Consider the following 16,776-nt stretch of genomic DNA (forward strand, 5'->3'; position numbering starts at 1 on the left):
ATAAAATGTTTATGCAATGTTGGGTAGGCATAAATTTTGTCATGTTAATATTCTCAATTTAGAGTCATTTCTTAATTGAGTTTAATTTTTTTAGTTTCTTCATGTTTAGTTATGGTATTTCTCGTTTTATACTTTAGTTTCAACCTTTAGTAAATGTTAGTTTGGTTGCTATGTTATGCCTAATCCTCTCATGTATGCCAAATATGGTGAATATTTCACTGATGACGAATTTCTTGACAATCCATACTAGTTTTTCACAAAGGTTAATTTATATTATGCCCATATATAGGCAAGTTTGAAACTGTTTCTACATAATTTTTTTTATGAGTGAATTGGTTAATCTTTAACATGTAACTTGGGACAGAGGGAGTATTCAATTATGTTATGTTTGTACTATTGCATTGTTTCGCTTGTGCAATTGTTCCAAATTATTTGGTTTGCTCTGCAAGGAATTCTCTTATTGACTAAGTATTTATCTTTATTATTATGTCAACATTATATCATCACGATGAACGCATGATCCTTTATACTAGTTCAATATTCTTGTTGTCCATGGTCTAAAGTTAAATTTAAGTCTTGCACCTTATCTTTTATATCTAAGCACGTGTATATTTATGGTCATCAATGGACGCAAAACTCACAAAGGCATTGGATGGAGCTACAGTCAATCTGAAGTGAATGTGGGCTACCCTATATGTTGCACCTTTGGCTGGAGTATTGGCACCAGATAGTGTTCCTGCTAACACTCAAAGAACACCAGGATCCACTTGGATGCCTTTTACCACGATTTTAGTTGCCATCAGAAACATGTTCCTCTCAATAATAAGTTTCAAATCATTCACCATTATGAACAACTAGACCTTGCACCCGTGCTGGGTCATATTGATGGCAAACAAAATATTCAATTATACTGTTAATTCATAATCTATTTGTGCAAATACAATGTTAAAAATAATAATACAACTTAAAAAAAGGGAACAAATCATGCTGGTACATTACGAAAAATTTCCTTGTAAACAACATTGTATTTAGGATGATTTGAATGATTCAAAAATTTGCCGCAATCTAAAATATGAGAACCATCTCCACCATATACTAACAGATACAGGTGTTTCATTTGTTGAAACTGACATTAAATATATTGTCGGTTGGTTTGATTATCAAATTAAAATTAGGAAACCAGTACGTTCTAGAAGGATCAAATCAATCTGTGAATTCTTCATAAATAAATCAAATACATTGAACACTTAGCTAATGCTTAATCAGCAAAAAACCATTGAACAATGAAAAATGATATGCACAAACAAAAATATACACATATGTAAGAGTATTAAAATCTGTGGAATGAATCTTGCTCAAAAAGTGAATTGAAAATTTTGTTGAATTTTGTAAAAGGGAAGTGAAAATTTTGTTGAATTTCAAATACGGAAAAAGTACATTTTAACATTTACCTTTTTAGGTGTGTCGGTGACATACCCAAATCGCCTAAAGAGTTAGTTTGGCATTTTTGTTTTTGGGTAAGAATTTAGTATAAATAGGTCTCCTTACTCCTCCAATTAGATACACAAATTCAAAATTAAAACAAATTACTTTTGAATTGTTTGGTCTTTCTTTTGTTGTGTTTGTTACTGCACTCAGGTATAATTTCATAGCCTTTTCTTTGTTTCAGCATTTTTTTATTTTTTTTATTTTGAGTTCGAGTTACTTTAATTTAGTTCGTTTTTGCTTGTTTTTGTGTTTGATTAGGTTTGTATTTGATAGATTGATTAAGTTATTTTTTTCTTGGTATTTTAATTGAGTTTTTGTTTTTCATCATTTTTTACTCTGATTTTGCCTTTTGGAGTCATTTTAAAAAAAAATAATAATAAATTTGGGAAAAATAATCACTTGTTGATACAATTTCTTTAGTTTAGATTGGTTACTACTAGGCCTTGTTTTCTAAGAGGTGTCATCTCACTGGTAAGAGCTTGACTTTGTTACCTCAAGCGACGTGATTCAAACCATATCACCTGAGACAATTGTTAAATCGCCACTAATACCACCCTTAAATGTCACTCCATGTTAGTTTTGATTAATCCAAGTAATTTTACCTTTTCTAAACAAATTATGATATATTTATATTGTTAAATTTATTTATCAAGAGCAAAGTTGTCTATAGGAAGAGGATAAAATGTTTATGCAATGTTGGGTAGGCATAAATTTTGTCATGTTAATATTCTCAATTTAGAGTCATTTCTTAATTGAGTTTAATTTTTTTAGTTTCTTCATGTTTAGTTATGGTATTTCTCGTTTTATACTTTAGTTTCAACCTTTAGTAAATGTTAGTTTGGTTGCTATGTTATGCCTAATCCTCTCATGTATGCCAAATATGGTGAATATTTCACTGATGACGAATTTCTTGACAATCCATACTAGTTTTTCACAAAGGTTAATTTATATTATGCCCATATATAGGCAAGTTTGAAACTGTTTCTACATAATTTTTTTTATGAGTGAATTGGTTAATCTTTAACATGTAACTTGGGACAGAGGGAGTATTCAATTATGTTATGTTTGTACTATTGCATTGTTTCGCTTGTGCAATTGTTCCAAATTATTTGGTTTGCTCTGCAAGGAATTCTCTTATTGACTAAGTATTTATCTTTATTATTATGTCAACATTATATCATCACGATGAACGCATGATCCTTTATACTAGTTCAATATTCTTGTTGTCCATGGTCTAAAGTTAAATTTAAGTCTTGCACCTTATCTTTTATATCTAAGCACGTGTATATTTATGGTCATCAATGGACGCAAAACTCACAAAGGCATTGGATGGAGCTACAGTCAATCTGAAGTGAATGTGGGCTACCCTATATGTTGCACCTTTGGCTGGAGTATTGGCACCAGATAGTGTTCCTGCTAACACTCAAAGAACACCAGGATCCACTTGGATGCCTTTTACCACGATTTTAGTTGCCATCAGAAACATGTTCCTCTCAATAATAAGTTTCAAATCATTCACCATTATGAACAACTAGACCTTGCACCCGTGCTGGGTCATATTGATGGCAAACAAAATATTCAATTATACTGTTAATTCATAATCTATTTGTGCAAATACAATGTTAAAAATAATAATACAACTTAAAAAAAGGGAACAAATCATGCTGGTACATTACGAAAAATTTCCTTGTAAACAACATTGTATTTAGGATGATTTGAATGATTCAAAAATTTGCCGCAATCTAAAATATGAGAACCATCTCCACCATATACTAACAGATACAGGTGTTTCATTTGTTGAAACTGACATTAAATATATTGTCGGTTGGTTAGTGATGACAGATGGATACGGCATGAAAACTTATTGTTTGGTTACTGCACTGATGGTGTGAATAATGAATGGTGATAGTGAACAGAGAAGTGAGAGAGAGGGAGATGGAACAATGAAAAAAAAATGGTGTATTGAAGTTGAAAAAAAAGAGATGACATAGATAAAGTAACATTTTTGGAAAATAAAAAAGAAATTAAAGTGGGGGACACAATGGTAATTGTGAGATTTGAATTAGGTTTAGGGTTTTCATATTAGTGAGTACAAATAAATAAATTGTGATTCACTACATATCAGTTATTATGCTTGGAGTGGTGACAATTTTCAAGGATTCATCAGATGAGTGAATTATAAAGGGGGAGTCAGTTATGTAAAACCACCCACTACACATTAGTTATGCTTTGGAGCGTTACCTATTTTCAATGATTTATGAGATTATGGAAAACAGAACATGAAGGGCAACAACAAAGACACCTATTTATAAGAAGAGAGTGAGAATTTGAAAGTTATCATGAAAAACCACCCACGATGCTTGGAGTCGTGGCTATTTTCAAGGATTTATCTAAACCCACTACACATCAGTCATGGTTGGAGTGGCTATTTTCAAGGGTTTTCAAGCAACAACATTGTACGTGTTCAGGGTCAAGACTATATTTTCAAGGATTTATGAAAGGCCACTACACATCAGTCATGCTTGGCGTGGCTATTTTCTAGGAATAACATTTGCACGTGTGTTCAGGCTGAAAAAAACTACCTAAGCAGTGTTTAAGGATACAATAACAAAAATACGTTGAGGTGGCAATTTTCCCAATTTTTTAGGACTAAATCACTATTAGAAATTATAACCATTGCCAATCCTAACCTATATCAGAAAATGTGAAGACTGTATATTTGAAAATTCAAGGATTGAGAAACAATCTTAATTGAATTGAAAAATCATAAAATCCCCAAATTTTGAAACCCTAATCACTATCCAGAAAATCAAAATGAATAAAATAATAAAATAGCATTGATATCAAAATTAGTTTAGTGATCATACCATTAATAAGTTATCATTGACGAAATATGCATCAGAATCATTTTTTGCGGAGAAATCGAAGGAAAAGGGGGAAGAAAGGGATGGAAATGGCTGATTTCTGGGTTGAGATCGCATGAATAAGGGAAGAACATTACTTCAGAATCGTATAACATTAAAGTCAGGAAGGAGAGGAAAAGAGATTAATTGCCTTTTAAAATGTCTGTTTGGTATAGGATATGCATTAGTGGAAGCGATATTATAACACTAAAACAACTACTGGTCAAGTGGTCAAAGTGTTTGGATGGAGGCAATGGGTTGCGAGTTCAACTCCCAGACATTTTTCAGAAAGATTTTTTAAACCTCTCAAAAAAGGCAGGATTAGGGTTAATTAAAGTGGGGGACACAAAGGTAATTGTGAGATTTGAATTAGGGTTTTCATATTAGGCATGCATTGTGAACCTTCGTATTATATATTAAGATTTATGGTATGTAAAGTAGCTCAAATTAATGGATGTGTCTTAAATAATAAAGCATCTCTAATGTTTCATGTCGTGCTTGCGTAGTCAAAGAAGATTTCACGTGATGATTTCATTGGGAAGTTGAGTTTGATTGTTGGAGACGATATAATGAGATTTGCTAAGGATAATATTCAATCAAGGTACCAAATTTATTTATTCTAAAAGTTTAATTTGGTTTGTAAGTATGATACATTTTTCTATGTTATGTTTATACCTCCCATCAAAATCACTTGAAGTTGCAGTTACATATCATATGCTTAACTTTTGTTTTGTGGAATCATATGAACTATCTCTTGCAATTTGATTATGCCTTTTAATGTTTATCTGGCTTCTTGCAGGGAACATCATTGTCGGTCAAACGACTCAAACATTGAGCATAAGTGAAACTTTGAAATGAGGATGCAGAGATCTTTCACTTGGAACACTATTTCCAACATAAAGTTGTGATATTGTTTGCTCCTAGGGGAAATGCATTTTTTCTTTAATTTCATTTTATCATCCTAATTTATTGTTTCGATCTGGAACTTTAGTGCATGCTTGCTATTGGAACTTAAGGATTTATTTTGAAATGTTTGGTGATTAGATGTACTATGAACTTTCATATTTTGTAATAAATGACATTAATTGGATAATTCTTATTTTATTTTCACTTTATGGTGATTTGTACAATTCACGCTTGTTTGTTGGAGCCAATGATAAACATTGTTGAATTTTTTATTTCTTGATGAAACATTCACGAGTGATGTTCCGTACAATTATTGGGTAAGCTTTGGCTGAGTCAATACTGGGTTGTTTCCTAGTTACTTAATTCACCGACATAATGTGTATGGAACACTGTACTTGGATGTCTTGGGCCTTCTCACAACTTTTGCTATGACTCTTCACTTATTAATGATAACATTGCTCATTCAAAAACAAAAATTGCCTTGAGAATATTGATTGTTCTCATTGTCATTATTTTGATTTCTACGGTTTGATCATAAATCATTAGCATTGGTGGTCCTCTAATATAATCATCTTTATAAGACTCAATTTAAACATTGGTCCTCATGATGACATTTATTGTTAAATTTAGTCTTTAGTGTTTTTTTTTTTTTGGTTGAGAAAAATAAAAATTTACAATCTGTTTGTCACTTGTTTATTTTAAATTTTGTTTCATCCATGTGACATGTAACTCATCATATGGATTGTTTTTATATAACTTGATGTAGGAGGGTTTTCATAGTATTTTATTATTTCGGCTAAATTTTATTATTTTTCTATTTTGTTTTCTAGTTTGTTTTGATCGGCTTATTAGGGTTTTGTTATTTCCCTATTTAAGTTTAACAGTTGTAGCCTAAGAGAAAAGCTTTTATTCATTCAATAATATTTTAGAGAGTTTTCTCAATTTTTGGTGGATTTCGGATCCCTATTTTCACAGGTTTGTCGCTTGCAAACTTGTTTCTTTTCAATCCAGGTTTAGCGCTTACTAGCCTACGCTTCCGACTGCGTCAGTTGATATCAGAGCAGGTTTCTCCTATTCTCTTCCTGGCGTGATCAGTTATGGGAGATCAACTGGTGACAAAAATTGTGGCTTTAACAGCGGCCCTCAATGCTTTGACTGCACAACTGGCGGTGTTAACAACTCAGCTGAATAACAACGCCAACAACAACAACAAAAACACTAAAACCCTAAGTCATATCTACAAGAAAAGCTCAAGTGCAAAAAACATATTCCAAACGACGTCGTTTTAAGCAGAGAATACACTCAATCCAACGACGATTTATCGACTTCTTCATCATCTCACCTCGACGACGTTCTTGAATCACTTCCACAAGTTGACGACTATTGCTTCATATTGCGGCGTGTCATCTCGTTAAGAACGGCGCGTCATCGCCAACAAGAGGAGAAGCAGAATGTTCAAAATTTAAATGCTGCAAATAACAATTTTATGGATTGGTCCAGTTCATCATCGATTTTGAACACTGTGACAGAGTTTCAAGAGGGTCAAACTCAAGGATTTTAGTGGTTGTAACGACGCAATAGAGAATTTAGTGAAGGAACAAAATCAACATGGAATTCTACAAAAAGGTTAAAATTTGCTCAAATTTATCTACCCTTATTATCACATGCAAAGTGAATATTTTGTTCTACAAAAGTATTTTTCAACTGTTCATCCTTGCAACTTACATTTTGAATTCTAAATTTTGTTTAGTTTAAATATGTTTATGGGGCTGTTGCATCCGAAGGGTATACACTCGTAGAGGAGAGGATCTAGGGATGATTTATCTATCATATGTATAATGCATGATATGTGATTTTCTTTTGGTAGCATCATTTGAATGATTTGAACAAGTGGGTCCTACGGTATTTTGGTCGTAACTATATATGTTAACAGTGTAAAGAATGAAAGTTCAGAAAATTATAGATGATAGAATATGTATCTTCTTCATTGTCATTGTCAGAAATACACTAAAAAATCATTTATAAAAAAACAACTTTCTCTCTCATACTCACATTATATTCTTACTCTCTCTTCCTTTTTCTCTCTCCATTGTTTTTATCCAATAAAAAGAGAGAAAAAAAGTTTGTCATAAAAGTTGTTAGCAAATGGTTGTTCAAATATCATTGCTCAAAAGAAACATATCCATGTAGTACTAACTACTAAATAAAAATAATAACTTTGATGCCCCTAAACCAATAGTGCCCTGGCCTGTCACCCCTCCCGTCCTCAGGGCCACCCGTGATTCTTAGGATATATTATTGTTCGAATATATCGTTGTTTGAAATATAACATAGTTCATATCATACTTTACCCAACATTCGTTTGAAGTAATAAACCAACACTCGTGTCAATGCAATGCTTATTAGGCTCGTCTTCGTATGGAAAATTGAGTAGTATACGATTACCAACTACCAAGAGTATGCATCCGTTTCCCATCATTTAAAAGCTAATTTTCGAGTTTTTAGCAGTGGTAATCGATTACCATACTTTTTTAAAAAAAATAATTTAGTTTGTTTAGATATAACTGTATAAAAGAGAGAGAGAAAAATTGTTACAAAATCATCTCAATCTTTTGACAAGTATTTTCTTTCTCTGAAATATGATTTGTTGTTACAAAACACACAAAAGAGTTAAAACATGATGTGTTGCCACGCAAAATTGTACTTTTGTAGATAATAGATGTGTTCCCACGTGATGAGTATCCGTAGTTATGTGGTTCACGATTTAGACAATTGAAAGAAGCACGTACCTGTATACATTTGAATTTGGTCATGAAATAAAAAGTGAAAGAAGATATATCAAATCTTTTCAATGGGATTCAAAAAACCGATTTTCTTTGATTTGGATTCCACATAGGCACAACTGTTTGCTCAAATTACCCTTATTATCACATGCAAAGTGAGTATTTTGTTCTACAAAGTATTTTTCAACTTTTCATCCTTGCAACTTACATTTTTTAATTTGTTTAGAGTAAATATGTTTATGGGGCTGTTGCATCCGAAGGTTATACATTCGTAGAGGAAAGAAGGGTCTAGGGATGATTTATGTATAATGTATGTGATTTTCTTTAGGTAGCATCATTTGTATGATTTGAACAAGTGGGTACCTACGGTATTATGGTTGTAAACTATATATGGCAACAGTGTAAAGAATAAAAATTCAGAAAATTATAAAATGATAGAATATATATCTTCTCCATTGTCATTGTCAGCAATACACTCAAAAATCATTTCTAAAAAAACAGCAAACCTAATTCTTACAATTTCCAGTAAAAATTCAAATTGATGAGATAACACATAACATAAATGATAAATAATAGAGGGAAAAAATATACCCTCGTATATAGGGTTCAATGTTCAAACAGTCATCAAAATTGTAAGGGGGTGGGATATGGTAAAAACATTCCTAAGGGTAATTTGCATCCATGTGGTAAGGTGAATTACAATAACATAACACTAAACTTCAGTGCTCAGCATCTTTGTGTATGCAATTTTCCTTCTTACCATCTGTTTCCCCCTCCTCTGCCACCACCATAACCTCTTCCTCCACCACCTCTTCCGCCAAACCTATAGCCTCCTCCGCCTCTTCCACCTGAAAATCCACGACCACCACCAAATCTGCGCCCACTTGATTCCTCTCTTTGTTGCAAACTAGGCAATTCTTTAGCAACCTTTAGGCTTACATTAACCGCATTCTTTTGACCTGGAAAGTGAAAAAAATCAAAATTAAAAAATGACCAAGATTGAAGATATACTAGCATGTGAAGGAAAAGGTGTGAAAAACAGAAATAACGTAAATGCTAGTAATATTCCATTATATTCAAAATTCTAATCAGCAATGAGGTGAAATTTTACTTGAGAGAAATATATCCAAGTCCTTGGCTGGTACATCAAAAACAGCACCCTGTCCATCTGCAGTAAGAGCAAGACCTTGCACTGCGTCAACCTTATCCTCAGGTACGAATCTCCTTAGGGTTCCAAATGCAAAGCTGACATAACCAACAAAAGCATAAATCAAACAACCAAACATGGGAAAAACACACTTGTGATGTTGAAAACATAGTTTAGAAGAATTAAAAAAAAGTTGCCAACAAACAAACATATGCCTAATTAAATATAGACAAGTTCTTACGATGGGGTGAACATAGGTTTTCCTCCCTCAAGAATTAATGTAACATAACCCTCCATCGAAGTCAGTAGGGATCTATTCTTTACCTCAGTATAACCCTGGAGATAACATTTTCCCATATCAGAGGAACATAATGATGAAGAAGATAATATTCGTCTTGAAACATCAAGGAAATCAATTTTAAAAGGACAAAAAAATGGAAGGGAGTTGTACTTACAACAGCTTTTGCAAGAGCTTTTGCGAGCAACTCAACAGCTGTTAAACCAGAGTTGTTCAAAAGTTCCTCAGCAGCAGATTTGAATGCAGGAATCACGCTGCATACGTGACATGTGTTAACAGCAGATGATATAGTTAAACAGCGTAAGATAATGAACATACAATATCACATGCATACCTGTCAGACACTTCGGTAATCATTTCAGCAGCATCCCCACCCATAGCTTTGGCAATTTCATCAGGCTGAGGAGCAGATACATGTTCAAATTTTATACCTGCTTCTCTTTCTATTTTAGCTATATTCGACCTTCTGGGATCATAAAGCATCACAGCAACTCCGGTGTTGCCTAAGGAAAAAAACCAAAGCAACTATATAAACCAAAAAATTTCATTTTAAAAAAACTATAAGCCAAAACTTTAACAAGAATATCAAAATAGAACAAATTTGATTCAGAATATCAGATATACCAGCTCTTCCTGTCCGCCCAGATCGATGTATATATGCTTCTACATCCCGTGGAGGCTCACACTGAAACAAATTTGATTCAGAATATCAGATAAAAGGAAATATAACAAATGGTTTATTGTAATATATATATAATATATGAACAACTGTACCTGGATAATCAACTGAACATCATTGATGTCAAGACCTCTGGCCGCAACATTGGTGGCAACCAATGTCATGAATTTCCCAGATCTAAAACCTTTCAATGTAATCTGAAAGTCACAGGAAACAGTTCAGAGAAAACAATAGAGTAATAATGACAGGCATACACAAACTATATTGCTATGGCTACCAATTTTAATTTATAATAATCAAACACATTAGTCAAAAATAATTTTACAGACTGACCTCCCCTTGAACATTCATACAATGAAGATAACCGGAATAAAGAATCATATCAATTCATAGCTCACCTCACGTTGTGACTGCTGTATATCACCATGGAGAGCTCTTGCTCCAGGCAACAATCCAGCAAGCTCAGAAGCAGACTCCTTTTTCTCCGCAAATATAATTGTTCGGCCTCCACTGAAACAGCCCACATGCCAACATATAAACTTTGAGGTTTCTAAAATCATCATTTATAAAGTATTATGTCACAAAATGAATATTTAAAAATCACCTGCTATAACAGCGAATGATATCAGGGATAAGCTGTGCCCTAGCAGTACTATTACATGGAAGGATAATATGCCTAACATTGGTGCTGGCTTTCATTTTCTCATTTCCAACAAGATCTGCAGTTTTCTTATCTGCTTTCAGAAATTTTGTAGAAATCTGGCAACAGAAAATTTCTAGATAAGGGAACAGGTTTCAAATAAATAACAACCAATAGACAGACACAAACAATTTTGAACAAGATTCACATAGACACATACTTGCTTAACCCAGCTAGGCAAAGTAGCACTGAAAAGAAGTGTCTGAACTTTGGTAACATCTTGTACCTTACCTGCAAAAATCAAATATGAACCCATTGTAACACCAAAAATATAGTGCAAACCGAAGAGTAGAACAAACATAAATGGAGTGATGTGAAGGAGACAGTTCCACACGGTAGGAAATATGAGAAATCATTTCAAGGGAATGTTAGCTAAGTTTGAAAAGGGACTTGGAAGGGCTTGCTTAGATTTATCATAAAACAGAATTTGAAATAACTAGTAAAAATATATTAGCATACTCTGATAAGCTGTTTTCAGCCGAATGTCATAAGCTCTTCAAGATGAGAGCATATATAAAGAACCTACGTGTATGGCTTATGTGGAGTTTAATTTCATTTACTCATTTATATAAAGGGCTTACAAATGCCCCATATAGGATATAATAATATTTTATAAAAGCTTAACTCATTTATATAAAGGGCTTACAAATGCCCCATATAGGATATAATAATATTTTATAAAAGCTTAATTTGTTTACACAATTTATCTAGAAATCTCTTATATGATGTAATAAGTGCTAACTTATTCTATCCAAATTCCCCTTGGTTAAATTCAATTGCAGTATTTCCCATGATTTGTGGGAAATAAGAATGAGCTAGACGGACAACTGACAATGAGCAACATGTTAATCCAATGCAAAATAAAGAAGAAAAAACAAGAGTATTATTGAAGTTGCACAGTAGACAACATCACAGTCGGATAACCATAACCTTATTTAGATTTTAGATCACATGAATAAGCATAAAACAAGCCAAATTTACATTCTGACAAACACAAATCAAATACCTAGAATGAGTTCAACATCATCAACAAAACCCATCCTCAACATCTCATCTGCCTCGTCAAGGACACGGAACTTTAGGTGGCTCAGGTCAATATTCCCCCTCTCGATATGATCCTATAAAACAAATCACTTACAGTTAAGCTTCTATCTATAGTTAACATTCTGTCCATGATATAAAAAAACTAGTCGCATGTAACAAAACACTATAACTACAATAAATAGTAATTACCTTAATACGCCCTGGTGTTCCAATAACTATATCAACACCCCTTCTAAGTTTGGTCTCCTGAGCGCCATATGGAGCTCCACCATATACAGCACAAGCAGACAATCCCAAGGACGAACCATAAAGTTCGAAGTCAGCATACACCTAACACACAACAAACCACAATAGATAAGTATATATGAATGATATGGAAAACTAAGAAACTGACACATTGGCTTGGATGTACTATACCTGATTGGCCAATTCCCTTGTAGGTAGAAGCACGATAACACTTGGGACTCTCCCATAGCCCATCTTTCTAACTGATTTAGCTGGACCATTTGTCAATGATTCTAATATGGGCAACACAAATGCCAGAGTTTTACCCTGCATTTTCACACAAGCAAAATATAGAGATAAATCAACAAATCCAGATAAGTCAATAGCAGTACAATTTTACTTCACTTGAAAATCAGGTTTTGAACAACTTTCAAACCAACTAAATTAAAGGTCACAATCACATTTTCATTTACTAGAGATTAAACTATACACTTTAGTGCACATATCACATTTTATTTGTTAAAAAATATTTTAAATCTAGATACGCTGTTATTTTTGTCTTCTGAACATTAACTTGTCACCACCATATTAGTTTTCCAAAAGAATTACTACAAAATTAGTCCCTCAAATATCAAAGTTCCCCTCACAAGTCATCCATGGATTCTTAAGTTGACAATTCAAACTAAAATAAAAGCAGTTATCACAAATTAATATAGACACTATTTTTCAAAATTTAATTTGAAGCAAGGGCTATCTATGTTTGTTTATATAGTAACAAATCAATTTGATTGAATCTCCGCACTTATCAACCACACTCGCAAAAATCGCATTTTTTTTTTTTCAAAAGCTACAACACATTATGTTTGTTTATAATAGTAACAAATCAATTTGATTGAATCTCCGCTCTTATCTACCACACTCACAAAAATCACATATTTTTTCAAAAGCTACGATACATTTTATTTTAATGCAAAACCATATTTTTTAGATACTGATTAATTGAAAAAACTTGAACACAATCAAAACCACAAAATGATTTCTCTCACAAATAATCTACAACAAACAAGTTCATAACATTGCCAGATTTCAACATCAGATAATCTCCTAAATCCACCACCCATAAACCCTAAAAACATACAAAATCACTTAATTACATAGAAACTCTTAACCTAACAAAAAATCACAAATACAACCAAAAACCAAAAAGAACCAAAATATTGAGAGAAATCAAATAGAAGATGCACCAACAGTGTAAAATAGTTTTACACCGAAATCCAATCTGCATCTTGTATTCCACCAAATCATAAAGACATTCTAAAATTATTTATATGACATGTCAAATTGATGATTCTTATTGGGCAACAGCGTAATTTACACCGTCAGAGTATGCCCATTGATCTCATAAATCAGACCCTTAACACATTAAATCTCTACAAAATCATATTCTAAGCAGAAAATCACAACTTAAACCAAACAAGCTCATAATATGGCCACATTTCAACATCATATAATCCTCTAAATTCAATATCCATAAACCCTAAAAACATACAAAATCACTTAATTACATAAAAATTCTTAACCTAACCAGAAAATCACAAATTAAACCAAATAACATTAACAATATCAACCAACACACAACATCAATAAACCCTAAAAATATATAATATCTTATAATCCAAGATCCATAAACCCTAAAAATATATCAAATCATATCATTACTGAAAAATTTCTTAACGTAACAAGAAAATCACAAATTAAACCAATTAACAAAATCAACCAACACACAACATCATTAAACCCTAAAAACATATTAAATCACATAATCACTTCAAAAACCAAAAAATCACAAATTAAACCAAAAACAAACACAAACCTGTCCAGTACGAGCACGACCAACCAAATCAGACCCATCAAGAATAGTATTAAAAGTCATAGCTTGAATCGGAAACAAAGCTTCAATCTTATTTTCCTTCAATTTCATCCTCAACGGTTCCGAAATCCTAAAATTCGAAACCGCATTCGGATCATCTTTCTTCACAACAACCTCTTCTTCAACAATTTCTTCATCTTCTTCAACCTTCGCTTTCTTCTTCTTTTTCTCCTTCTTCACTTTCCTAGAACCTTCTTCAGAGCTTATATCACTCTTTGTTTCTTCATCATCATCTGAACTTTTCTTCCTTTTCTTCGAACTCTCCTTTTTCTTCGCCGAAACGGCGTCGACCTCTGAAACGACGTCGTTTTGGAGAAGCTTTTTCTTTTTTGATGACTTTGATTTAGGGCTTTCCATTGAAACGGTGTCGTTTGTGATAGATAGTGAAGGCATGGCAGAAGAATGAAACAGTGAAGGAACGAAACGGTGCGTTTTGGTATTGGAGTTTTGAGGGTTTTTTTTTCTCTTGCTTCGGTGGCTGTGAATTTCACAGCTGAAGCAAAGAGAGGTAAGAGGACGATGAAGTTAAGGGTTTTGGGTATTTATAGGTTTTTGAGATTTGTTTTTGATCGTTGGATTGCGTAACCCTATTTTGATTTTGATGATGGCCGTTTGATTTGTTTTAGTGTCTCGCTTTTATGGTTCTGTTTATGACACGAGGCAGAGATATTTTTCTAGTTGTTTTTTATTTTATTTTAAGAGTTAAAATATTGGGTTTTATTGATAAGAGATTTTGGGCTTGAATTGGGCTCAATATTTAAGCATGTGCTTGTGAGGGAGTTGTTACTTGCACCCCACATTGAAACAATGGTGTTTCACATCTTTGACAAAATATATTGTTGTAATTGTGTCACATGGTTGCTGTTTTGGATTGGGCGAAGGACTAATCCTTGGATCTAAAGTCCATTGACGTAGCTAAGTTTCAATAAGGCGCTTAAATGCATTCGAAAATCACTTGTATTAGCAAAGAAATGTGAAACATCAAATAAGGCATTCAAAGGCAACTTGAGCCCTCCAAACAATCAAGCGCTCAGCCAGGCCTTTACGAAATAAGAGTATAACCGTCCAAACACTCAAACTTATGTGCCACCTAGGAATATATAAATAGAGCAATCCACTGCAAGAATAGGTACACATTAATCATTCCAAGATAAGCCTCAAAACATCTTGAAACCTTGTTGCCTTTAACGTTGGAGTGTCTTTACAGGTAGGGCTGGGCATCGGGCGGGTTCGGACGGGTTCGGGCTCAAACCCACGATCCGTCCCAACCCGCGGGTGGTAAAGAGGTACCCATCTATGCCCATTTTAGCATACGGGTAGAACGGGTTCGGGTCTTGCGGGTTGCGGGTGTTTGTGGTCGGATTCATGCGGGTCTGTTGTTAAACATCAGCAAAAATATCAAAACAAAAGTGAAAGAAAACAGAGAAAAATTAAAAAGACGAGAAGAGTTTGTATTCAGATCTTTGTATATCCCATATATGCATCAGAATACCTCAGATCTATATCATTCTCAAACTTTTATTTCAAATGAAACTGGAATGAAACACAACCTTTGATGACAGAAATTAGAAAGGTGAAGATTTGATAATTGATAATGAAAGAAATTAGAAAGGTGAAGATTTTGATCTGAACGAAAAAGATTAAATTAAGACAAAATTGGTAATTGGAAAAGAAAATAACAGTAAAACAAGAGAAAGAATATTGAAGGTTCAACAATGAACTTAGCAATGCTATGTGTTTGTGGGGGTGTGGGTGAGAGAGAAATTGAAAAGCTAGCAAAAAAGATAAATCTTGGAATAAATAAAGCAGAGAAAATTAATTGACAAAAAGTACAGTTTACATTGAAAATGACTTTTGTTTGTAGGCTGGCGTGTTCTCAATGCCTTCCTTGAAACTTATTGTCACTAGCTGGCACCTACTATCAGTACTGTGTAGTCTAATGTCGGGCGGGTTCGGGTACCCGCGGGTGAAGCTCCTTTACCCACCACTGCCCACTGATACCCTTGTGTACCCGTATTTGTGACCCGTTTGACCCGCAGACCCGATTTAACCCACTCAGCTCGGTTTTTTTTTCGGTTTTTTCGGGTTGGGCCGGGCCACGGGTCCTTGTCCAGCCCTATTTACAGGTAGACCACCCCACATTAGTGAAGCACGATCAAAAACCATCTTCAACCACCACAGTAGCGTCGTAGAACCCATTCTAATCGTCTCTTTTGGTTGTGTACAGATTAGTTACTGATCTCAATTGTCTGATCTAGATTAGTTAATGAGTTTGTTTAATATTGAGTTAACGAATGTGTAATTTAATTTGTCTTGTCTTGAAACAATGGTTGAGATTATGGATGTTCACATCCAAACTTATCCGAACTAAAACCGCAAACTAATCCAAAAAACTCTAAATCGCACAAAACCAATATTGCTTGGATATGCTTTTTTTAACAACCACTCTAATTAAATCAGATTTTGGTTTAGTTTTTCAAAACCGAACCAAATCAAACTACATATATAAATATTAATACTTTTTTATAAATACAGCACATTACATCAGTATATTATTTGTTAGTTTTGGTTTTTAGTAAAACTTAATGGTTAAATAAAATCTACTTTTTTTACTATTTCAAATGTTTCAAACATAATCGATCATGTTCATTGAGATTTTGAGCAGTAATTGGG

At 33.4% G+C, this 16,776-nt stretch overlaps 1 protein-coding gene and 1 long non-coding RNA gene across 2 annotated transcripts; one reads left to right on the forward strand and one right to left on the reverse strand.

Moving 5' to 3' along the window:
* The first annotated feature begins 4,471 nt into the window (after positions 1-4,471).
* On the forward strand, positions 4,472-5,484 carry LOC146916604 (uncharacterized). Its single transcript, XR_015013953.1, has 2 exons — positions 4,472-4,992; positions 5,191-5,484. It is a non-coding gene; the product is annotated as an uncharacterized LOC146916604 (long non-coding RNA).
* Positions 5,485-8,495: 3,011 nt separating this feature from the next.
* Positions 8,496-14,613, reverse strand: LOC146916605 (DEAD-box ATP-dependent RNA helicase 7-like). Its single transcript, XM_085718633.1, has 14 exons — positions 14,047-14,613; positions 12,366-12,500; positions 12,138-12,278; positions 11,911-12,022; positions 11,065-11,135; positions 10,809-10,963; positions 10,603-10,714; positions 10,300-10,401; positions 10,150-10,210; positions 9,860-10,028; positions 9,683-9,779; positions 9,469-9,563; positions 9,192-9,325; positions 8,496-9,039 (listed from the first exon to the last, which is right to left on the reverse strand). The coding sequence occupies exons 1-14, from the start codon at positions 14,494-14,496 to the stop codon at positions 8,837-8,839; spliced, it is 2,037 nt and encodes a 678-aa protein (XP_085574759.1). The 5' UTR covers positions 14,497-14,613; the 3' UTR covers positions 8,496-8,836.
* Between the last annotated feature and the right edge of the window lie 2,163 nt (positions 14,614-16,776).

This window comes from Medicago sativa, chromosome 6 (genome assembly GCF_051527215.1).
Source record: "Medicago sativa cultivar Bolivia chromosome 6, Bolivia_mono, whole genome shotgun sequence".
In the NCBI taxonomy this organism is placed as follows: Eukaryota; Viridiplantae; Streptophyta; class Magnoliopsida; order Fabales; family Fabaceae; genus Medicago; species Medicago sativa.

Coding starts and splice junctions, on each gene's coding strand:
- LOC146916605 (XM_085718633.1), bottom strand. CDS start 14,496: ATGCCTTCACTATCTATCACAAACGACACCGTTTCAATGGAAAGCCCT. Junction 10,715..10,808: donor ATCATTCGCTGTTATAGCAG/GTGATTTTTAAA, acceptor GGGCTGTTTCAG/TGGAGGCCGAACAATTATAT. Junction 9,326..9,468: donor AAACCTATGTTCACCCCATC/GTAAGAACTTGT, acceptor TGGTTATGTCAG/CTTTGCATTTGGAACCCTAA.